The 16,432-nt window shown below is 68.5% G+C and overlaps 3 protein-coding genes across 4 annotated transcripts in view; 1 reads left to right on the top strand and 2 right to left on the bottom strand.

The window, feature by feature from the left end:
• Positions 1-6: 6 nt before the first annotated feature.
• On the top strand, positions 7-8,037 carry GLIS2 (GLIS family zinc finger 2). The gene is made up of 6 exons (XM_057372412.1): positions 7-56; positions 3,843-4,221; positions 4,676-4,852; positions 5,282-5,415; positions 5,944-6,062; positions 6,169-8,037. The coding sequence occupies exons 2-6, from the start codon at positions 3,859-3,861 to the stop codon at positions 6,954-6,956; spliced, it is 1,581 nt and encodes a 526-aa protein (XP_057228395.1). The 5' UTR covers positions 7-56; positions 3,843-3,858; the 3' UTR covers positions 6,957-8,037.
• A 68-nt stretch (positions 8,038-8,105) lies between these two features.
• On the bottom strand, positions 8,106-10,783 carry PAM16 (presequence translocase associated motor 16). Of its 2 annotated transcripts, XM_057372414.1 has the most exons (5): positions 10,723-10,783; positions 10,069-10,153; positions 9,418-9,557; positions 8,974-9,039; positions 8,106-8,833 (listed from the first exon to the last, which is right to left on the bottom strand). In XM_057372414.1, exons 1-5 carry the CDS (start codon positions 10,723-10,725, stop codon positions 8,747-8,749), a joined length of 381 nt encoding a protein of 126 aa, XP_057228397.1. In that variant the 5' UTR covers positions 10,726-10,783; the 3' UTR covers positions 8,106-8,746. The 2 variants fall into 2 exon arrangements, with proteins under 2 accessions (XP_057228397.1, XP_057228396.1); XM_057372413.1 differs by lacking the exon at positions 10,723-10,783 and having other exon boundaries at positions 10,069-10,341.
• Positions 10,784-10,865: 82 nt separating this feature from the next.
• Positions 10,866-16,432, bottom strand: part of CORO7 (coronin 7) — a 35,309-nt gene continuing 29,742 nt past the window's right edge. Inside the window, exons 10-28 of the mRNA XM_057372415.1 lie at positions 15,370-15,424; positions 15,163-15,220; positions 14,930-15,075; positions 14,402-14,497; positions 14,174-14,326; positions 13,927-14,059; positions 13,673-13,848; positions 13,491-13,599; positions 13,304-13,390; positions 13,068-13,210; positions 12,892-12,996; positions 12,682-12,767; positions 12,458-12,599; positions 12,260-12,349; positions 12,067-12,183; positions 11,850-11,985; positions 11,653-11,744; positions 11,483-11,569; positions 10,866-11,400 (exon numbers count right to left, since the gene is read on the bottom strand). Of these exons, the coding sequence (XP_057228398.1) occupies positions 11,395-11,400; positions 11,483-11,569; positions 11,653-11,744; positions 11,850-11,985; positions 12,067-12,183; positions 12,260-12,349; positions 12,458-12,599; positions 12,682-12,767; positions 12,892-12,996; positions 13,068-13,210; positions 13,304-13,390; positions 13,491-13,599; positions 13,673-13,848; positions 13,927-14,059; positions 14,174-14,326; positions 14,402-14,497; positions 14,930-15,075; positions 15,163-15,220; positions 15,370-15,424 (2,017 nt within the window). The 3' untranslated portion in view covers positions 10,866-11,394. The remainder of the gene's footprint in view (positions 11,401-11,482; positions 11,570-11,652; positions 11,745-11,849; positions 11,986-12,066; positions 12,184-12,259; positions 12,350-12,457; positions 12,600-12,681; positions 12,768-12,891; positions 12,997-13,067; positions 13,211-13,303; positions 13,391-13,490; positions 13,600-13,672; positions 13,849-13,926; positions 14,060-14,173; positions 14,327-14,401; positions 14,498-14,929; positions 15,076-15,162; positions 15,221-15,369; positions 15,425-16,432) is intronic.

Below are 16,432 nucleotides of genomic sequence, written 5' to 3' on the forward strand. Positions count from 1 at the left end.
CCGCCGAGCCCCGCACCCCGCCCCGCTCCCCGCCCGGCGCTGAGCCCCCGCCGCAGGTACGATCGCGCTCCGGGCACCGCGGAGGGGAGGAGGATGAGGATGAGGAGGATGCTGCCACCGCCGGGGGAGGGGGGACCCTCCCGGGAGCTCCTTCTTCACCACCCCCGGGGGTGCGGGGGGTCCCTTGGCACCTGCAGCCCCCCACACAGGGAGCGGGTCAGGAAGGGACGTGGCCCCGCTGCACCCCCGGGGGCTGTGAGGAGAGGGGACTTCCCCTCTGCCCGGTGGGTGCCAGGGGGGTGGCCGTCACCCGCCGTCCCTCCGCACCCCGGACGGGTGTCCTGACCTTGGCCGTGGGGCGGGGGCTGCGGCGGGGACGTGCTGGGTGTCTCTGCCCGGCTGCGGTCACCTCCGGGGACACACCAGTGTCCCCGTGGTGCGGGGGGGGGGGCCCGAAAGGGTTGCATTGGGTGGGGGGTGCAGGGCGTCCCCATCCCGGTCCCACGCCGGCGGTGCCACCGCCCGGCAGCCACCCGTCACCCCGGTCCCCTTGGCGRGGGGCTCCCGATCCCCATCATGAGAAGTGACAGTCCCCACCCCGGGGGATGACAGTCCCACGRCCTCGTGGGGCTGAGGTGTGGGGTGGCCAAGCCCAGGCTATGCCATTGCGTGGTGTTTTGGGGACTAGGACGGTGTGACCCCCTCCCTGAGGTGCCAGCAGCTGGGACCACAAATTGTCCCCGATGTCCCCAGGCACTGCTGCAAGGGCTCGTTCCCTGCCTAGCATGGAGAAACCCTGCAGCCAGTGGACACCTCCCCTTCCCCATGCCTTTGTCACCCTGCTGTCACCACCTCCCCCTGCCAGGGTCCCCGTGTGCCCCCATCCCCACGATGTTACCGCACCCASGGTTTTGATCTGCTGGGTGCTGGGGCCACCCCGCTGGTGTCCCCGCCTGCTCCAGCTGTGTCCCCAGGCAGGGGTGGTGGGGTCCCTGGTGCTGGTGGCACCGCTGTGGAGCTGCTCCCCGGGGTGGGGACTGATATCAGCCCCCTGCCAGGATCCCCACGGCTTCCTCATGCACGGGAGGGGGGAACCATGGCACCGGCCTCAGCTTGGGGACCACAGCCGTGTCCACTCCTGGGGACACCTTTGGGAGCTGCCATCAGCCCGGCTGGGGGGGTTGATGGGTGCTGGAGGGRCACAGTGACAAGATGGAGCTACCAGCAGGATGTGACCCCCCCAAACCCGTCAGGCATCGGTGGGCTCCACTGAGGAGTGGCTGTGGCAGTGCCAGCACCATCTGCAGGGGGACAAGTAGGGATGGCGATCCCACGGGAGCCCGTSTCCTGCCAGCAGCCGTGGGGACAATGACCCACATCCTGCCAACCCACCCACGCTGCCCCGGCACTGGGGGCTCCGGGGACTGCCCCCCGTCGCGACGGTGCCAGTGTGCCGCTGCCAATTGCCACGGCGGCTGGGACCGAGCCCTGCCTGCAGCGCTGGCACCGCTCCCACTCCCCGAGCCCCGGGGTCACCATCCYCTGGCGGTGGCACTGACATCCCTCACCGCCGCCATCCCCGAGCCCACCGCGCCGCGGGAGCCTCTGCCCCGCGGCCCCTCCGTGCTATTCCTGGCAGGTTTGGGGCTGGAGGGGGGATACACGACACCCCGGCAATGCCAGCAGCCCGGAGACCTGGCACCCCGCCGGCTGCATCGGGGTCACCCCGGGTCCCCCAGCCGTGCCGGCGGCCAGGCAGCGTGGGGGGCCCAGGGGACCCCAGCCTGGCCGGTGGAGATGGGGGGCTCCCCCCGCGCCCGGGCTCCATCCCAGCGGCCCCCACCCGGACTGGGAAGCCCCTGGGCCCAGCCCCGCGCCGGACTGGTTTGAACTGGTGTGGCGGGGGGGAAGCTGGGCTGGGGCCGGGCTGGCAGCGCCTGGCGCGGGCAGGAGAGGCCATGGGGGGAGAGCAGGCAGGGGCAGGCAGGAGCGGGCAGGGGCCTCGCGCGGGGGCCGCAGGTGCTGCGGCGTCCGGCCAAGCCACCGCAGGGCTTGTCCCCGTCCCCATCCCGGCGGGGCCCCCGCGGCGCCCCGTTTCCCGAGGCAGCGTGGTTTGGCAGCCGCCCGCTCGCCCGCCCGCGGCCGCGCTGGGAGCCCTGGCGTCAGCGGCCGGAGGCCYCTTTCCCACCCGTCCCGCCCGGGGATGGCTGCGGTCCCCACCCGGCACCGCCCGCACCGGGACCCCCCAACCTCCCGAGCCTGAGGACGTGAGGACACGACCGTCGTGGTGGGACCAGCCCTGACGCCTTGTCTGGCCCCAGCGTGGGACCCCCGTCGCTGGGGGGCTGCCAGCACCTTGTCGCACTCCCTGCGCTGGGGGTCCTGCTGTGACACCCCAGCTGGGGGGGTCCCGCCCCATCTGTCTGTCTGTCCCCGAGCTGTGCCACCAGGCTGTGGGGCACATGGGGTAGCTGGAGGCCGAGAACCATGGGGAGGCTTCAGGGTGGGGACACCCCGTGGGCCCATCCCGCAGTGGGGCGCAGGGTGAGGATCCCGCAGACGGAGGGGGTCCCACTATGGGGCAGGCCCCCAGGGCCAGGGGAGCTCAGGAGAGACTCCGTGTCCTCGCAGCAGATGCGACCCTGCGATGGGGCAGCTCCCACCGCCGTGGGAAGAGGTGGATGCTCAGGCAGTGACCCCTCCCACTGGAGAGGAGGGACCCCGCTATGGGGCTGACCCCATGGCCACGGGGGCTTAGGGTGACGAGATGCTGTGGGGCAGCTCCTCCCACTCTGGGAGCCCGGGACAGGAACTCCCCCCTGGGGCCGGCCCCTCGGCCAGCACAGGGGTGCAGGCGGGGGGTCCCCCGCCCCGCCGCTCGGGCCCCATGCCCCCCGCGGCTCCTCCGCATTCCTCAGCGTCTGAGCCGGGCTGGACCCCCGCCAGCGCGGGGGGCCCCTCCGGCGGGGCAGGGCGGGGGACGGGCCCCCCGGGGCGGGGTGGGGATGGAGGGGCCCCCCCGCTGCCACGTGTGCTGGGTGCGCCCGTGCCCCCCGACACGGCCCCTCGGCCGCCCCCACCCTGCCCCGGGCGATGCGGGTGGCCGCGGGGGCACWGCCGGGGGACCGCATCGGCTCTGGCTCGGGCGCTCACTGCTGCACCGAGCTGCCCGTTTTCAGCTGCCCGCCAGATGTGCGGCGGCCGGGCCACCAGGGTGGCATTGTGTTGTGCCATTCCGTGCCATTCCATGCCACGCCGTGCGGCCGGCAGCCCCTGCCCGGCCCCGGCAGCGGCGGCGTTGGCCGGCGGGGAAGGGGCCCCGGCGGGGGAGGAAGCTCTGCCGCCTCCGGGGCTGGGGCCAGCGGGCTCGGCCGCCCGGGTCACCGCCGGGCTGGTGGCCGCCACCGCCCTCCTCTGCCGCTGGGAAAGGCCTCGCTGGGGCAGGCCCGCGGGGAATGACGGACGGACGGATGGATGGACGGACGGATGGGGGGGAGCGCGGAATGGGGACACCACAGCTCCAGCGCCGCGGGTGCCCAGGGGATTTGGCAATCCCCGGCAAGGTTTGGTCACGGGCCAAGGGGCTGTGCCGGCGACACGGAGAGGACACACTGGGGACACCGAGGGGCCGGGGGGGGGAGCCGGTGCCGTGCCCTGCCCTTTGCCCGCTGCGGGAGGGGGCCGCGGCAGGGTGGCCGGAAGGGACGGCGCGGTTCCCATGCCAGCACCGTGTCSTCCAGCGCCGAGCGGAGCGGGCATTGCCATGGGGCCGGGCTGGGGGGATGCTCTGCGTGGCACTGGTGTCCTCCACCCGTGCAGTGACCCCTGGGTGTCTCCCGCAGAGCCCACCCCGGCACCATGCATTCCCTGGAGGAGCCCCTGGACCTCAAGCTGAGCATCTCCAAGCTGCGAGCTGCCCGCGAGAAGCGGGGCCCCTCCGGCCCCCGAGCCCGCGCTCCCCAGCGCCCTGACACCCCGCCGGCCGGGGATGGCCGAGGGGGCAGCCGGGGGGGTCGCCGGGCCGTGCCAGCCTCGCCGTCCCCCGGGCTCCTGGGACACTCCAGGCTAGCGGAGCCGCGGGATGGACGCTTCCCGGCCGCCGTGCCGGTGGTGGACCTCAGCCTGTCGCCCCGCTCCGGGGGGGAGTCTCCGGCTGGCAGTGCCTCGCTGTCCCCTGAGCGCCAGGGCAGCGGCGACCTGCCCGGCCCCCTCACCCCACACGTAAGTACGGCCGTGACYCCCCCGGCCCGAGGTGTCCCCAGCGATGGGGACTGTGCCTGGACAGTGCTSCCGACCTCGGCAGCGTGCCCGGTGCTGCCGGTGTACGCACAGCCCGGGGTCAATGTCCTGCCTGCCCCTCCCTGCCCCCGGCCCCAGAGGCATCACCGGGGTGGCTCCTGGGAGCTCTGTCTGGGRTGTTTCTGGGGCGTCTCTTTGGGGTTTTGGGGTACCGGGGGGTGGTGAGTCTAGGGGGTTTCTGGGGAGCATGGGGAGATCTCTGGAGGGGGAATCTTTGGGTGGTCTCTGGGTGTCTCAGGGAGATTTTGGGGTTGCTGGGGGGAGTCTCCGGGAGGCCTTGAGGGGAGTCTCTGGAGGGTTCTGGAGTCTCTGGGGGGGTTCTCCATCCAGCTTTGCCCCTGTCCCCCACCGCTCCCCCATCTGGGTTATACTGCAGGATTTCCAGTCCCTGCGCTACATCGATGGCCTCCCCAGCTCCTTCCAGTTCTTCCTGCCGCTGGGGGCTGGGGGGGCCCTGCACCTGCCCCCCGCCGCCTTCCTGCCCCCCAGCAAGGAGAAGCGGCTCCCCCCTGAGCTGCCCCTGCCCAAGCAGCTCGTCTGCCGCTGGTCCAAGGTCAGCAGGGAGGGCTGGGGGGTCCTGGGGTGTTACGGTGGGAGTGTTTAGGGGCCTGGGGGTGGTGATGGGAGCTGGGAGATCACATGGGCATTGCAAGAAGGGGGGCACGCAGGGGCCTTTTGGGGCTGGGGAGAGGATATGGGCCTAGAAGGCCATGGCAGAGCTCTGTGGGGCCAAGCTGGGGCAGTGGGGCTGGAATGGGGATGGTGGGGATTTGGGGGCTCTGCAAAGACGCTGGGGGGTGATACAGGGCTGGGGGTCATGCAAAGGGGACAGTTCCCTTTCCACAAATGCTGGCGCTGCTGAACACGGGGTGTGGGTGGGAGGTGGTATGGGATGGAAGGCAGGGGCTGACCCTGGTGGGGAGACTGGCCCCCCTGGTGCCCACCCTGCTGGGATCCCTCACCCCCAGCCTCCTGCCCACAGTGCAACCAGTTCTTCGACCTCCTGCAAGACCTGGTGGACCACGTCAATGACTTCCATGTCAAACCTGAGAAGGACGCGGGGTACTGCTGCCACTGGGAGGGCTGTGCCCGCCATGGCAGGGGCTTCAATGCCAGGTAGGCATAGGGGGCTCCAGGGGGTCTGTGGGGGGCTGCTGTGGGGAGGCAGGAGTCCAGCACTGGGGCTGTACAGGGGGAGCCTCAATCCATCCACTCAGCCATCCATCCATCCATCCCCCTCTCCCTCCCTCTTGTGCAGGGGATGAGTTCCTGGGGGCTGAATGACTCTGCTGGCTTGGATGTCCCTGTCCTCCACCCCATAGCCAGGGCACGGGGACAAGGACTTGCCCTGGAAGTCAGGGCTGACCCCTTCCCTGACATTCCCTCCCTGATGCTTCCACAGGAGATGGTGATAGGATAAAAACTAAAAGAGGAGAGATTTAGATGGGATATTGGGAGGAAATTTTTCCTCCTGAGGGTGGGGAGGCCCTGGCACAGGGTACCCAGAGAAGCTGTGGYTSMCCCTGGATCCCTGGAAGTGTCCAAGGCCAGGCTGGACGGGAGCAGCCTGGGACAAGTGGAAGCTTTAAGCTCCCTTCCAACCCAACCCATTCCATGACTCTGCTGTTCCCCTGATCCCGACAGGTACAAGATGCTGATCCACATCCGGACRCACACCAACGAGAAGCCGCATCGCTGTCCCACCTGCAACAAGAGCTTCTCCCGCCTGGAGAACCTGAAAATCCACAACCGCTCACACACAGGTCAGCACAGCCCCTGCACCGCGCTCATGGGGGAGCGGTGGGCTCGGGGGACACGGGGGACACTGCGGGGCTGGTGCCCCCCGGCCGACCCGGTGCTGTCCCGCAGGTGAGAAGCCCTACATCTGCCCCTACGAAGGCTGCAACAAGCGTTACTCCAACTCCAGTGACCGCTTCAAGCACACCCGCACCCACTACGTGGAGAAGCCGTACTCCTGCAAGATGCCGGGCTGCCACAAGCGCTACACCGACCCCAGCTCCCTCCGCAAGCACATCAAAGCCCACGGGCATTTTGTGTCCCCCGAGCACCCCGAGATGCTCAAGGTCCACCCGCCTCCCAAAACGCCCCTGGGCTCGGCGGAGGTGCCCTACGTTAACGGGGCACAGCTCGTCATCCCCAACCCCGCCGCCCTCTTCGCGCCGCCGGGGCTGCCGGCGCTGCCCATCCCTCTGGCACCGGCGCCCCTCGACCTCAGCGCCCTGGGCTGCGGGGCCGCGGGTGCCCTGCCCGCMCTGCCCGGCCCCGTCCTGCCCCTCAACGGCGGCCCCTTGAACTTGGCCAAGAGCCCGCTGCTGCCCTCGCCCTTCGCGGCGGGGCTGGGGCTGCCCGTCATGTCGCTGCTGGCCGGCGGGGCCAAGGCCGAGGGGGAGAAGGGCAGCGGGGCCGAGGGGCGGCYGCCCAAGGCGGGCAAGGGGCCAGAGAGCCGGAAGGAGAGAGGCGAAAGGACGGAGCCGGGGCGGCCGCGGGTGCCCCCCGAGAGCCTGGCGCTGTTGCCGGGGGCCGTGCTCGACCTCTCGGCTGGCGTCAGCTCAGGGGGCAGCCCCGAGGCRCTGCCTCCCGGCTGGGTGCTCATCCCTCCCGGCTCCCTGCTGCTCAAACCCGCCGCTGTCAACTGAGGGGCCCGACGATGCCCGGGGCCAGCCGCCGGCCCGTGGGCAGATCCCTCTCCCTGGGGACGGGGGGCATCACCCCCTCCTGCCCCCGCAGCCCCGGCGGGTCCTCGCTCGTGCTTTTACCCGTCACGAAAGAAGAACGGACTCTTCTGAGAAAAGCAATAATCCCTCGGCGGCCGGAGCCGGCTGCGACACTGCGCTGGGGGCAGGTGGGGCACAGGGGGGTCCCCCCAGCCCTGGGCAGCCGGATACGCCGCTATTTATTTSTCGACCAGCCCCCTGCTCCGACAGGGTCCTGCTTGGGCTCTCCTGCTTCCGCTGACTCGGCGTCTCCCTGCCCCAGGGCTCGGTGCTGCCGTGGGGGCCCGCAGCCCCCGGGCTCTCGCCGCACGGACAGCGGGGTGACAGCCGGGGGACTGGCCGCTCCCGCAGCCCCGAGCTGTGCCCGGCYGAGCCATCCCTTCCCAGGCGGCTGGCAGGGCCCTGGCGGTGCCACGGGCGGTGCCATGGCCACGGCACCCCGCGCCGGGCCCAGCTGGCTGGGCATTCCCGCCCGCGCCCTCCTCGCTCCCTCCCCACGGCCGCCTCCCCGGCCCTCCCTGACAAGGCACACGGCCGCGTGTGCTGCTCGCCGGGGCACAGCGCCCCTCTAGCTACGTTCATACCTAACCACGCACCGCGAGCAATGCGGGCACGGCCGGCACGGGCTGCCGGGCACCCCTCCCGTTCCTCGGGATGCCCCCGGGTGAGCCCCCGGCCGCGGGGCAGCGTGCTCGGCCTCGGCGCGGGCGCAGCTCGGAGCCTCTCCGGGGGTCACTGGCACACCCCGCTCGCTCCGAGCCCAAGGGGCCCGTTGTGCCCCGCAGGGAGCCGGTCTCCCTGCCCTCACCGGCGGCCGCCCGGCGCTGCCCCAGCCCAGCATGGCCGCGGGCCCTCGACCAGGCCACCCCGGCCGGTGAAACGTCTCCTCGCTCCTCGTCGGTTTGTTGTTGCACATTCCAGGACATCAGTATTTTAACGGTCTCGAAGTGCCTTTCTATTGTAGTTTCTGGGTTGTTTTTATTTTCCTCCTGTTGGGCTCCATCGCTGTTAGCGTAGCGTGTAAGGACTGCACAAGTACGAGATAAGCTAACGACTGTAACACTATATTCGTCCAGGGGAGAGGAAGTTTATTAAGAAAACAATAAAGTGAAGTTGAAGTAAGTTCCTGTTTCAGTCCCGTGGTCGTGGTGGCAGCGGTGAGGAGCCCACGCTGGGGACAGAGGGGCAGGGGGGGATGGGTGTGACCTCGGGGGCACAGCTGGCTCTGTCTGATCCCACACTCCTGCTCAGGCAGCCTTGGCACCAGTGAAGCCCTGCCAGGGTCTGTGARCTGCAGCTGGGGACAGCCACAGCGTGTCCCCTCACAGCCCCTCACCCCGACCCAGCAGTCATCCACACGAGGAGAAAGCAATGGCACAGCACTCCCAGGGTATGGAGCCAGAGGTAGCCGTACACTCCATCCAAGAGCATCCAACGTCCCCACCAAAAATAGCTCCCGCAGCCTCCCCTGGTGCCATTTGAGCCCTGGCAGCCTCTGTGCCCCAGGGACACCCCTTCTTCCCCAGCTGCCTCCTCCTCCTCCCCAGGGCAAAGGCAGCCCCTCGCAGGGGCCGATCCCTCCGGGGCAGCACTGGGCAGGTCCCCGCTCCCTCCCCAGGTGTGGAGCAGCCAGGCCAGGCGCTGGAGGACACGGTGTTTATTGGCTACCTATAAGTTAAGGGTGAGGGACACGGGGGCAGGGGTGGCAGCAGTCACGTCTCGGCTTTCCGCCCCTTCTCCTTGTCGCCCTTGGCCTGGATGCGCAGCTCCTCGTCCAGCCGCTCCTTGGCTCTCACCACCTGTGGGACACGSGGTGACAAAGAGGTTTGAGGTGTCCCCTCCCCTCCTTGCCTCATCCATRGGGATACTCAGGCTCTGCCTGTCCCAAATCCCAGGCAGGGGAAGGTGCAGCCCCTGCTCTGCTCTTCCCAGTGCTCACCTTGGACTGCAGGTAGAAGGAGCCTCCCACTGATTTGTCATTCACCTTGAACAAGTGGTCATAATTCTGCCAAGAGAAGCTYCAGGTCAGAGTCACCTCCACAATTCCCATTCCCATTCCCAAACCCTGTGGACCTCCCACTCCCCAGAACATTGGAAGAGTGATTCTGGGGAYACGGCTCTGCCTGACACCCCTGTGAGCCCCCATGTTCCCAGCTGGACACCTCCAGGGATCCCACATCCCTTCCCTAAGCAGCCCCACCGGGCAGATGAAGGAGCCAAGCCTGGAGGGCTGCTCCAGCTGGGGCAGGGAATTCTCAAACTGGGATGAACTGGGCCCAGGCCAGCACGGGGGACCAGCTGTCACCCCCACACATGGCAGCAGACTCAGGGAGGGCAGGGCCCTGCCAGCACGGTCCCTCCCCAGCTCCAARGGAGCCTTTACCTTCTGGATCTCCTCGGGGTTGAGGTTGGAGACGTTGAGGATCTGCTGAGCCTCCTGGAGGCTGATGCCGATGATCCTGGAGGCGGCAGCGGATTGGGGCCTCTCGGAGCGTCCTCGTGCATCGGCCGCCGCCCGGCTCGCTGCAAACACGCAGGGCCTGAGCCCCCCACTGCCCACAGAACCCCCAGCCCTTGGGGCGGTCAGACAGCACAGCCCACAGGCTCTGAGGGGCCCCCGGGGTCCCCCTCTATCCCCACCCAGCCAGCCCTGGGGTCACCTGGAGGCCGTCCCTGTGCCAGGGTGGTGGCAGGGACTGGCTGGGCAGCRTTTTCTGCAGGCGAGGCATGGCTGGGCTGCCACCTCCCAGGGACCATCCCRCTCTGCCCTTTGGGTGCCAGAATCTCTGGGAGCCTGGCAGCAGTGCCAGGGCCAGGCTGGAGCCTGGAAAGGCTGCTGGGAGCTCAGCTCGGGATGAAATGCCACCAGGCCAGCAGCAGGATGTGGGTGCTGTCACCCTGTGACAAGCTGGCAGTGTCCCCTGCAGGCAGGGCCCGGGGATGGGGAGCACTGGGGTGCCCAGGGAAGGGCGGGGATGTGAAGCAGTGCCCAGCAGGGCAGTGTGGGCACACASAGCACCATCCCAGCTCCTACCTGCAAACTCCTGGCGCAGCGCCCGCATGAAAGCCCGTCCCACCACCTGGGCCCCCACCAGGATGATCTGTGCCAGGTACTTGGCCTGCGGGGACACCCTGCTGTCACAGCCATCACGGGCGCTGTCCCCACAYGGGTCCTTTGTCCTGTCACCTCCCCATGGGCCCTGCACAGCCCTGGCCCTGTCGCCTGTGCCCATCCCCTGAGGCTCTGCTCTGATCCTCCCGGGATTCTGTCATGGCTGTGCCTGGCCCTGTCTCCCCTCCTCTGTCCCTGTCCCCCACCCAGGCCTGTCATCCCTTTCCCAGATCCCGTTCCCTCCCCATGCCCTGTCCCTCCTCTCCTCTGTCCCCGGTGCCCATGCCTTGTCCCCTCTCCCTTGGTCCTCTGACGCCCTCCTCTGTCCCTGCTCCCCCTCCACTGGCCCTGTCCTCTCTCCTCTGTCCCTGTCACCCTTTTCCATGCCTTCTTGCCCTTTCCCTGGTCCTGTGACCCCTTATCTCGTCCTTGTCCCCTCTCCGCTGGCCCTGGCCCTCCCGGAACCAGCTGCTTCGCCCATTCCCGAGCCCGCTGCCCATGTCTGAGCCCTGTCCAGCCCCACCTCTGCCCTCCCGTCCCCGCTGTCCCCCCGTCCCGTCCCCCGTCCCCTCTCACCATGTCCCCGCCGCCGCTTCCGGCCCGGCGGTCACGTGGCCGGGGTGAGGGTCACGGCGGACAGCGAGGCGGCGGCGGCGCGGSCGGAGCGTCCCCTCGCAGCCACAGCGCCCTCTGGCGGTCTCTCCCCGCGGGAGGTCCGGATGGTGGCGGCCGAATGGGGCGCGACTTCCCCGGCCCCAATCCCCCCGATCCCTGTGTTATGGCGGTGCCGGTCCCGGTGTCCTCCCGGTCCCTGTGCCACCCCGGTCCCTGTCCTGTTTCCCCTCGGTGCCCGTTCCTGTGTCCCCCCCGGTCCCGTGTTTCCCCTGCCGCGGTCCCTGTGTTCCCCCTCGTCCCCGTGTCCCCCGGCATGGGTCCCTGTGTCCACCCGGGGCCGATGTTTGTGTCTCCCCGCCCTCGGCCCTCATGTTCGCCTCGGTTCCTGTGTTCCTCTCGGTTACTGGGGTCGCCTCGGAGCCGGTCCCTGTGTGGCCCCATCCCCGGTCCCCGTGTTGTCCCCCTGTGTCTCCCCCGGTGCCCCAGGATCACGGCAGGACACGGTGCTGGTGCAGCGGCTTTAATAGCGGGTCCTGCCCGCGACGGCCCCTGCGCCTCCTCCACCTCTTCCTCCTCTTCCTCCTCCTGGACCCGGCGGGGGTGCCGGGTGCTCCTGGGGGTGCCGGGTCCAGCCTAGTCCTGCGGGAAGCCAGGCAGTGAAGAGCGCGGCGGGGCCGGGTGGGACCCACMCGAGGGCCGGGGGTCTCCCTCCCGCACTCACCCACTCGTCCTCGTCCACGCCCTCGAAGGAKTCCTGGGGCAGCGGGTCGTCCCGGTTGCCCAGCCGGGCCACCATGGCATTCAGGAGCTGCGGGGAGAGGTCGGGCAGAGCCGTGGGGTGCGGGGCATCACCCCCGGCCCTGCCGAGGGGGGGGTCATCCCAGCACCCACCTCCTCCTTCTTCTGCTCGTCAGTCTTCTCCTCCAGGTACACGGAGGCGGGGACGAACTTGCGAGCCGGAGCCTCTTTGGGGGCCTCGCTCACTGGGAGGACGGTGTCACCACGGGCCAGGAGGGCTTTGCCCCGAGGCCAAAGCCCCCCCAGCCATCCCTGAGGGCCGGGGGTCCTCGCTCAGCCCCTGCACCCACCTGGCACCATGTCCGCAGGGCGCAGGCTGGCACGGCGCTGCTGCCCGTCCTGCCCATCCAGCCAGGCAGCCGCGCCCAGCGCCGGCTCCCACCACACGCGGGTCGGCGGGTACAGATCGTCCTGGAAATACTCCTTCTGCGGGGCMAGGGGCGCTCAGGGGGGTGCCCTGCCTCCTGTCCCCCTTTCAAAACACAGCCGGTCCCCTCTGTCACCTACCTTGACTCGTGGCACGTGGAAAGCCACGGGCTCCAGGGTGCTCTGCCCTAGGCGCAGCGCCCGGGCGAACTCCACCTCCCGCACCTCACACGCCGTTTTGGGCAGGAAAACGAAGCCCTGGTGGGGTGGGGGTGTGAGTGGAGTCTGGTAACACAGGTGGGGGTCAGCGCCAGGCAGCACAGCCCCCCTTTACCTTGTGGGGTTCGTTGGAGGTGAAGCTGTTGCACTCGAGGAAATAGGGGGGCTCGGGGGTCACCTCGTAGAGGAAGACTCTGGTGTCACCCTGGGGATGGAGCGAGACAGGGGCTGTCAGGGGACATGGAGGGTTCCCCCACACTGCTGGGGTGCTGTAGGCAGGGAGCMCCCCAGCTTTTGGATGGCAAGCCCTCACCTTGCCAGTGAGGAAGACAACGCTGGTATCCTCATCATAGAARGGCAGGAGGGTGGAAGGGGCCACATCCAGGCCAAGGACAGACAAGGGTCCTTCAGRCAGGGCCTGTGCCCGGTACAGGAGGATCCTCCTCTCACTGCGGCTGTGGGGAGGTGACAGTGAGGGGGAGCACGGTGGGGAGTGACTGTGGGGACCCCTGCCTTGACACGTGTCCCCCTCTTTACCTGTCAAAGCCGGACACCAGGAGGTAGTCACCACCACAGACCCAAACCAGGCGTGCTCCGCGTCCCCCCTCGGGACCTGAGCCCTCCTGTGTGGGGTGAAGGTCACTGTGTCTGCTCTGAGGGAGCAGGGGATGCGGGCAGCTGCCCACGGAGAGGGTTTCCTGCCCACAGCCCCAGCTCTGYAGCCCATCCCCAGAGCTGAGATTGTACCTGTTGGGGCTGAGAGCTGTGCCGTGGCTCGTAGAGCCGTATCCGTCCGTCTTTGCTCACTGTTGCCAACTTCTTCCCATCTGGGCTCCAAGCCATGCTGAAGATCTGGACAGACAGATGTTGTGCCAATGTCCCAAAGCTGCTTCTCGGGTGACCCCGGATTTGTCATCCCTTACCTGATCCGTGTGTCCCTGCAGGCACAGGACTTCCCGCCCGGTGCTCAGCTCCCAGATCCGCACGCTCATGTCGTAGGAGGAGGAAACCAGGAGATCGGATGCCATGGGGTGGAAGCGGATGGAGTAAATCTTCTCTGTGTGCCCTGGTGAGGTTGAGCAGTGCGTGTTTGTCACCAGCCGTGGGTGCCACCGGGCTGGCTTGTACCCAGCATGGGGTGCTAGGTGTGTCCTCTCACCTCGGAGAACAGCCTCAGGCTCCTGCAGGGTCTCCTGCAGCCCTCCCTCGGGGATCCGCCACAGCCGGATCTTGGCGTCCTCGCCCGCTGTGCACCGAAAGGGACGGGCAGTGGTTAATGTGGTGATCGGGTGTGTCTGGAGCCGGGGGGCTCTCCCGGCACGCTCCGGTGGGGCTGGCACACGTACCCACGGCGAGGCGCCACGGGTCGAACGGGTCCCAGGTGAGGTCGGCCACCGCYGCGCCGTTCTGGATGGTGGGCACAGCCGCGTCGGGGAGACGGCCGGGCTTGGAGAGCTGCGGGAGAGAGCCGAGGGTGACAAACATGGCACGTGCAGCGCCACGCCGGCCTCCACACCACACTGGGTACCTCGAGGACGGCGATCTGGCCGCCGGCCGAGAGCAGGGGCAGGGCCACACGCTGGTGGTTGGCACAGAAGCCGTCGCACTCGCCCGGCGTGGTGAGGCTGAGCCCCCGCAGGTTGGTGAGGTGGTGGTCGCGGTGCAGCACCCGGCCCTGCGCGTGCCGGAAGCGGGAGCTGGGGCCTGGAGCAGGTGAGGGGAGGGTGAGCAACCCAAATTCCCCCCAGCTGAGACCCTGAGCCCATCCTACTGCCCACTCACCCAAAATGCTCTGCAAGGACTTCTGGCTGGGGCTGCTGGCAAAGCCACTAGAGGGGCCAGTGCTGGCTGAGAGTGAGGTGGCTGCACTGCTTGGTGAGGCCAGTGAGGACGGCGAGGAGTAGCCACTGGCCTCCTATGGGAGAGAGTGTGAGTGGGCAGGGGATGCTGGCACCCCAGCTTTCCCTGGGGCAGCAGGGACGCCCACCCCCTCAGCATCCAAAGTGCTCTCCCAGCACCCCATGCTTACGCTCTGGTCGGTGTCGGTGTGGCCAGTGTCCACATCGCTGTGGCCAGTGTCGCTGTGGCCGGTGCCTGGTGCCGGCTGCTGGGTGCCAGCGATGATGGGGGAGGTGAAGGTTTCTGTGGGTCTCCGTGCAGGGTGCAGGCTCACCYTCCCCACCTGCATTGGGCACAGCGGTGAGCATGGGGCAGTGGCAATGTCACCAGCAAGGCCACCCCCTGGGGTTACGCTGACCTGCTGGCTGTCTCCTGCCCACCAGCCTTGGGCATCAGTGGCTGGCAGTGTCCCTGTGCAGTCAGGAAACAGATCCTCRTGGAACTCCTGGACAGACTGTGACAGAGGGGACACGGAGAGTTGGGTATTCCTGAAATCCCACATCCTCTATCTTGCTGCAGCTGGGGCACCCCTGGACACACCCAGACACTTCCAGCACCCAGACCCCACTACCCAGCACCGAAACTTCAGCTGCCTGAAGTGCCCAGCTCCCACTGCCCAACAGCACCCAGCAGGTGGCACCCAGCTGCCAGCAGCTGCTCTCCAGCACCCCGATCCTGCGTGCAGCACCCGCCTTCCCAAATCCAGCACCCAGACTCTGTGACCCAYCATCAGCACCCAGGTCTGACCTCCACTCCTGCTCTCCCTAGGCTGGGGGCTGGGGTCTCACTGCAGCCAGGTGCCTTTTGTCACCCAGCGCTGGTGAGATGTCACCCATGWGGTGACACCAGGCACCCGTGAGACAGTGCCACCCGCAGCCCCTCTCACCTTGCGTGGCACCAGGTAGCTGACAGGGACGAGGGCGGTGTCGGTGAGCTGCAGGACACGAAGCACCTCGCAGGCCATGACATCCAGGGCCAGGCGTGGCACGGCCGCCAGGCCCCGCGTGCTGCCCTCTGTCCGGCACTGCGTCACTGTGGGACAGGCAGGATGGCTGTGGGGTGGGTGCCAGGCAGGAGTGAGCCCCGCGGGGAGATATGGGTGGGATGGGACCTGCTTACCCTGGGTGAGCGCCGGCTGCGCAGGGGCCACCTCGAAGCAGTACAGGAGGTTTTCTCCCTGGAAGAGATGTGGARGGGACAGGGAATGAGCGGGGCTACAGGAAGACCCCCACTGCACCCACATGCACCAACATGCACCTCACTACACCCCCTGCATCCTCCTGTCCCCTCAGTGCCTCCCTACATCCCCCACCCACAGGACCTCACCTTCCCTGCCAGCACCAGCAGTCCTGTGTCAGCGTCGTACAGCGGGATGGTCACCCTGCAAGGGAAAGGGGGTGCTGAGACGGGGGCCCCAGGGGCACAGCATCCCAAGGGATCCTGTTCCCCCACCAAAGTGTACCCCAAACCCATCCTGGGGAAGTGTGGGGCAGGATCAGGCCATGCTGCAATGGCAGTGCTGGGGATGCTCGCAGGGTGAMAGGTTGGCAGCAGAATGTCACTGCCATCTGCTTCCAGCCCCAGCAGCACACTGCCTGCTGGAAAGCCGTGCCCAGCCGTGGGGCATCCGGCTCCCTGCCCTGCTCCCTGTGCCCGGCCATGGCACCCGGCCTCGCTCGGGGAAGCCTCCGGCACCCGCGGGGTTGCCCCGAGGCCGGCCAGGCCGGCTTGGCCAGTTCGGGACGGGCGCGTGGCACACCCGGCACACCGCCCGCCTCCCCGGCCAGCCCCGGGAGTGCCCTGCGGCCCGGCTGTGCCAGCTGGAGCGTGTCCCTGCTGCCTGTCCCGCACCCTGTCCCAGCCCGCAGCCAGGGTGCTCCGTGGCTGGGGGATGCTCGTGCCGGAGGGAGCGGCGGTTGGGACCTGCTCCATGGCTGGAGGGGACCATGGCTGGGGGGACGCTCRGTGGCAGGAGGGAGCACAGGGAATACTCAGTGGCCTGAGGGGACAATGGTGACGGGAGCACAGAGCCACCTCTGGGCCTTCCGTCGGCAGGGGTGGAGGAGGCAGYGCCGCAGGCAGAGACCAAAGGGACAATCTGTTACTTTCGGTTGACATTTCTGTGGCTGTGCCAAGGGGAGGGAGCTGTTCCATGCCATCCCATGCCATGAAGGATAGCTGTGGGTGGTATGGCACGGTCCTGCCCCGGGACCATTGGCACAGCCTAGGCAAACACCGCCAGGMGGCCCGTGGCAGGCACCGGGGTCCCCTGCCCTGCTGTCACCAATGTCACCAGCCCTGYCACCACCACAATGGTGCAGGTTTGGGACAAGGGCACCCTGAGTGCCTGGTTGCACCYGTTCAACCTGTGCCATCCTCACCATGCTGA

The sequence above is a fragment of the Malurus melanocephalus genome, unplaced genomic scaffold (genome assembly GCF_030028575.1).
Source record: "Malurus melanocephalus ecotype Western Australia unplaced genomic scaffold, MMel_1.1 scaffold_170, whole genome shotgun sequence".
In the NCBI taxonomy this organism is placed as follows: domain Eukaryota; kingdom Metazoa; phylum Chordata; class Aves; order Passeriformes; family Maluridae; genus Malurus; species Malurus melanocephalus.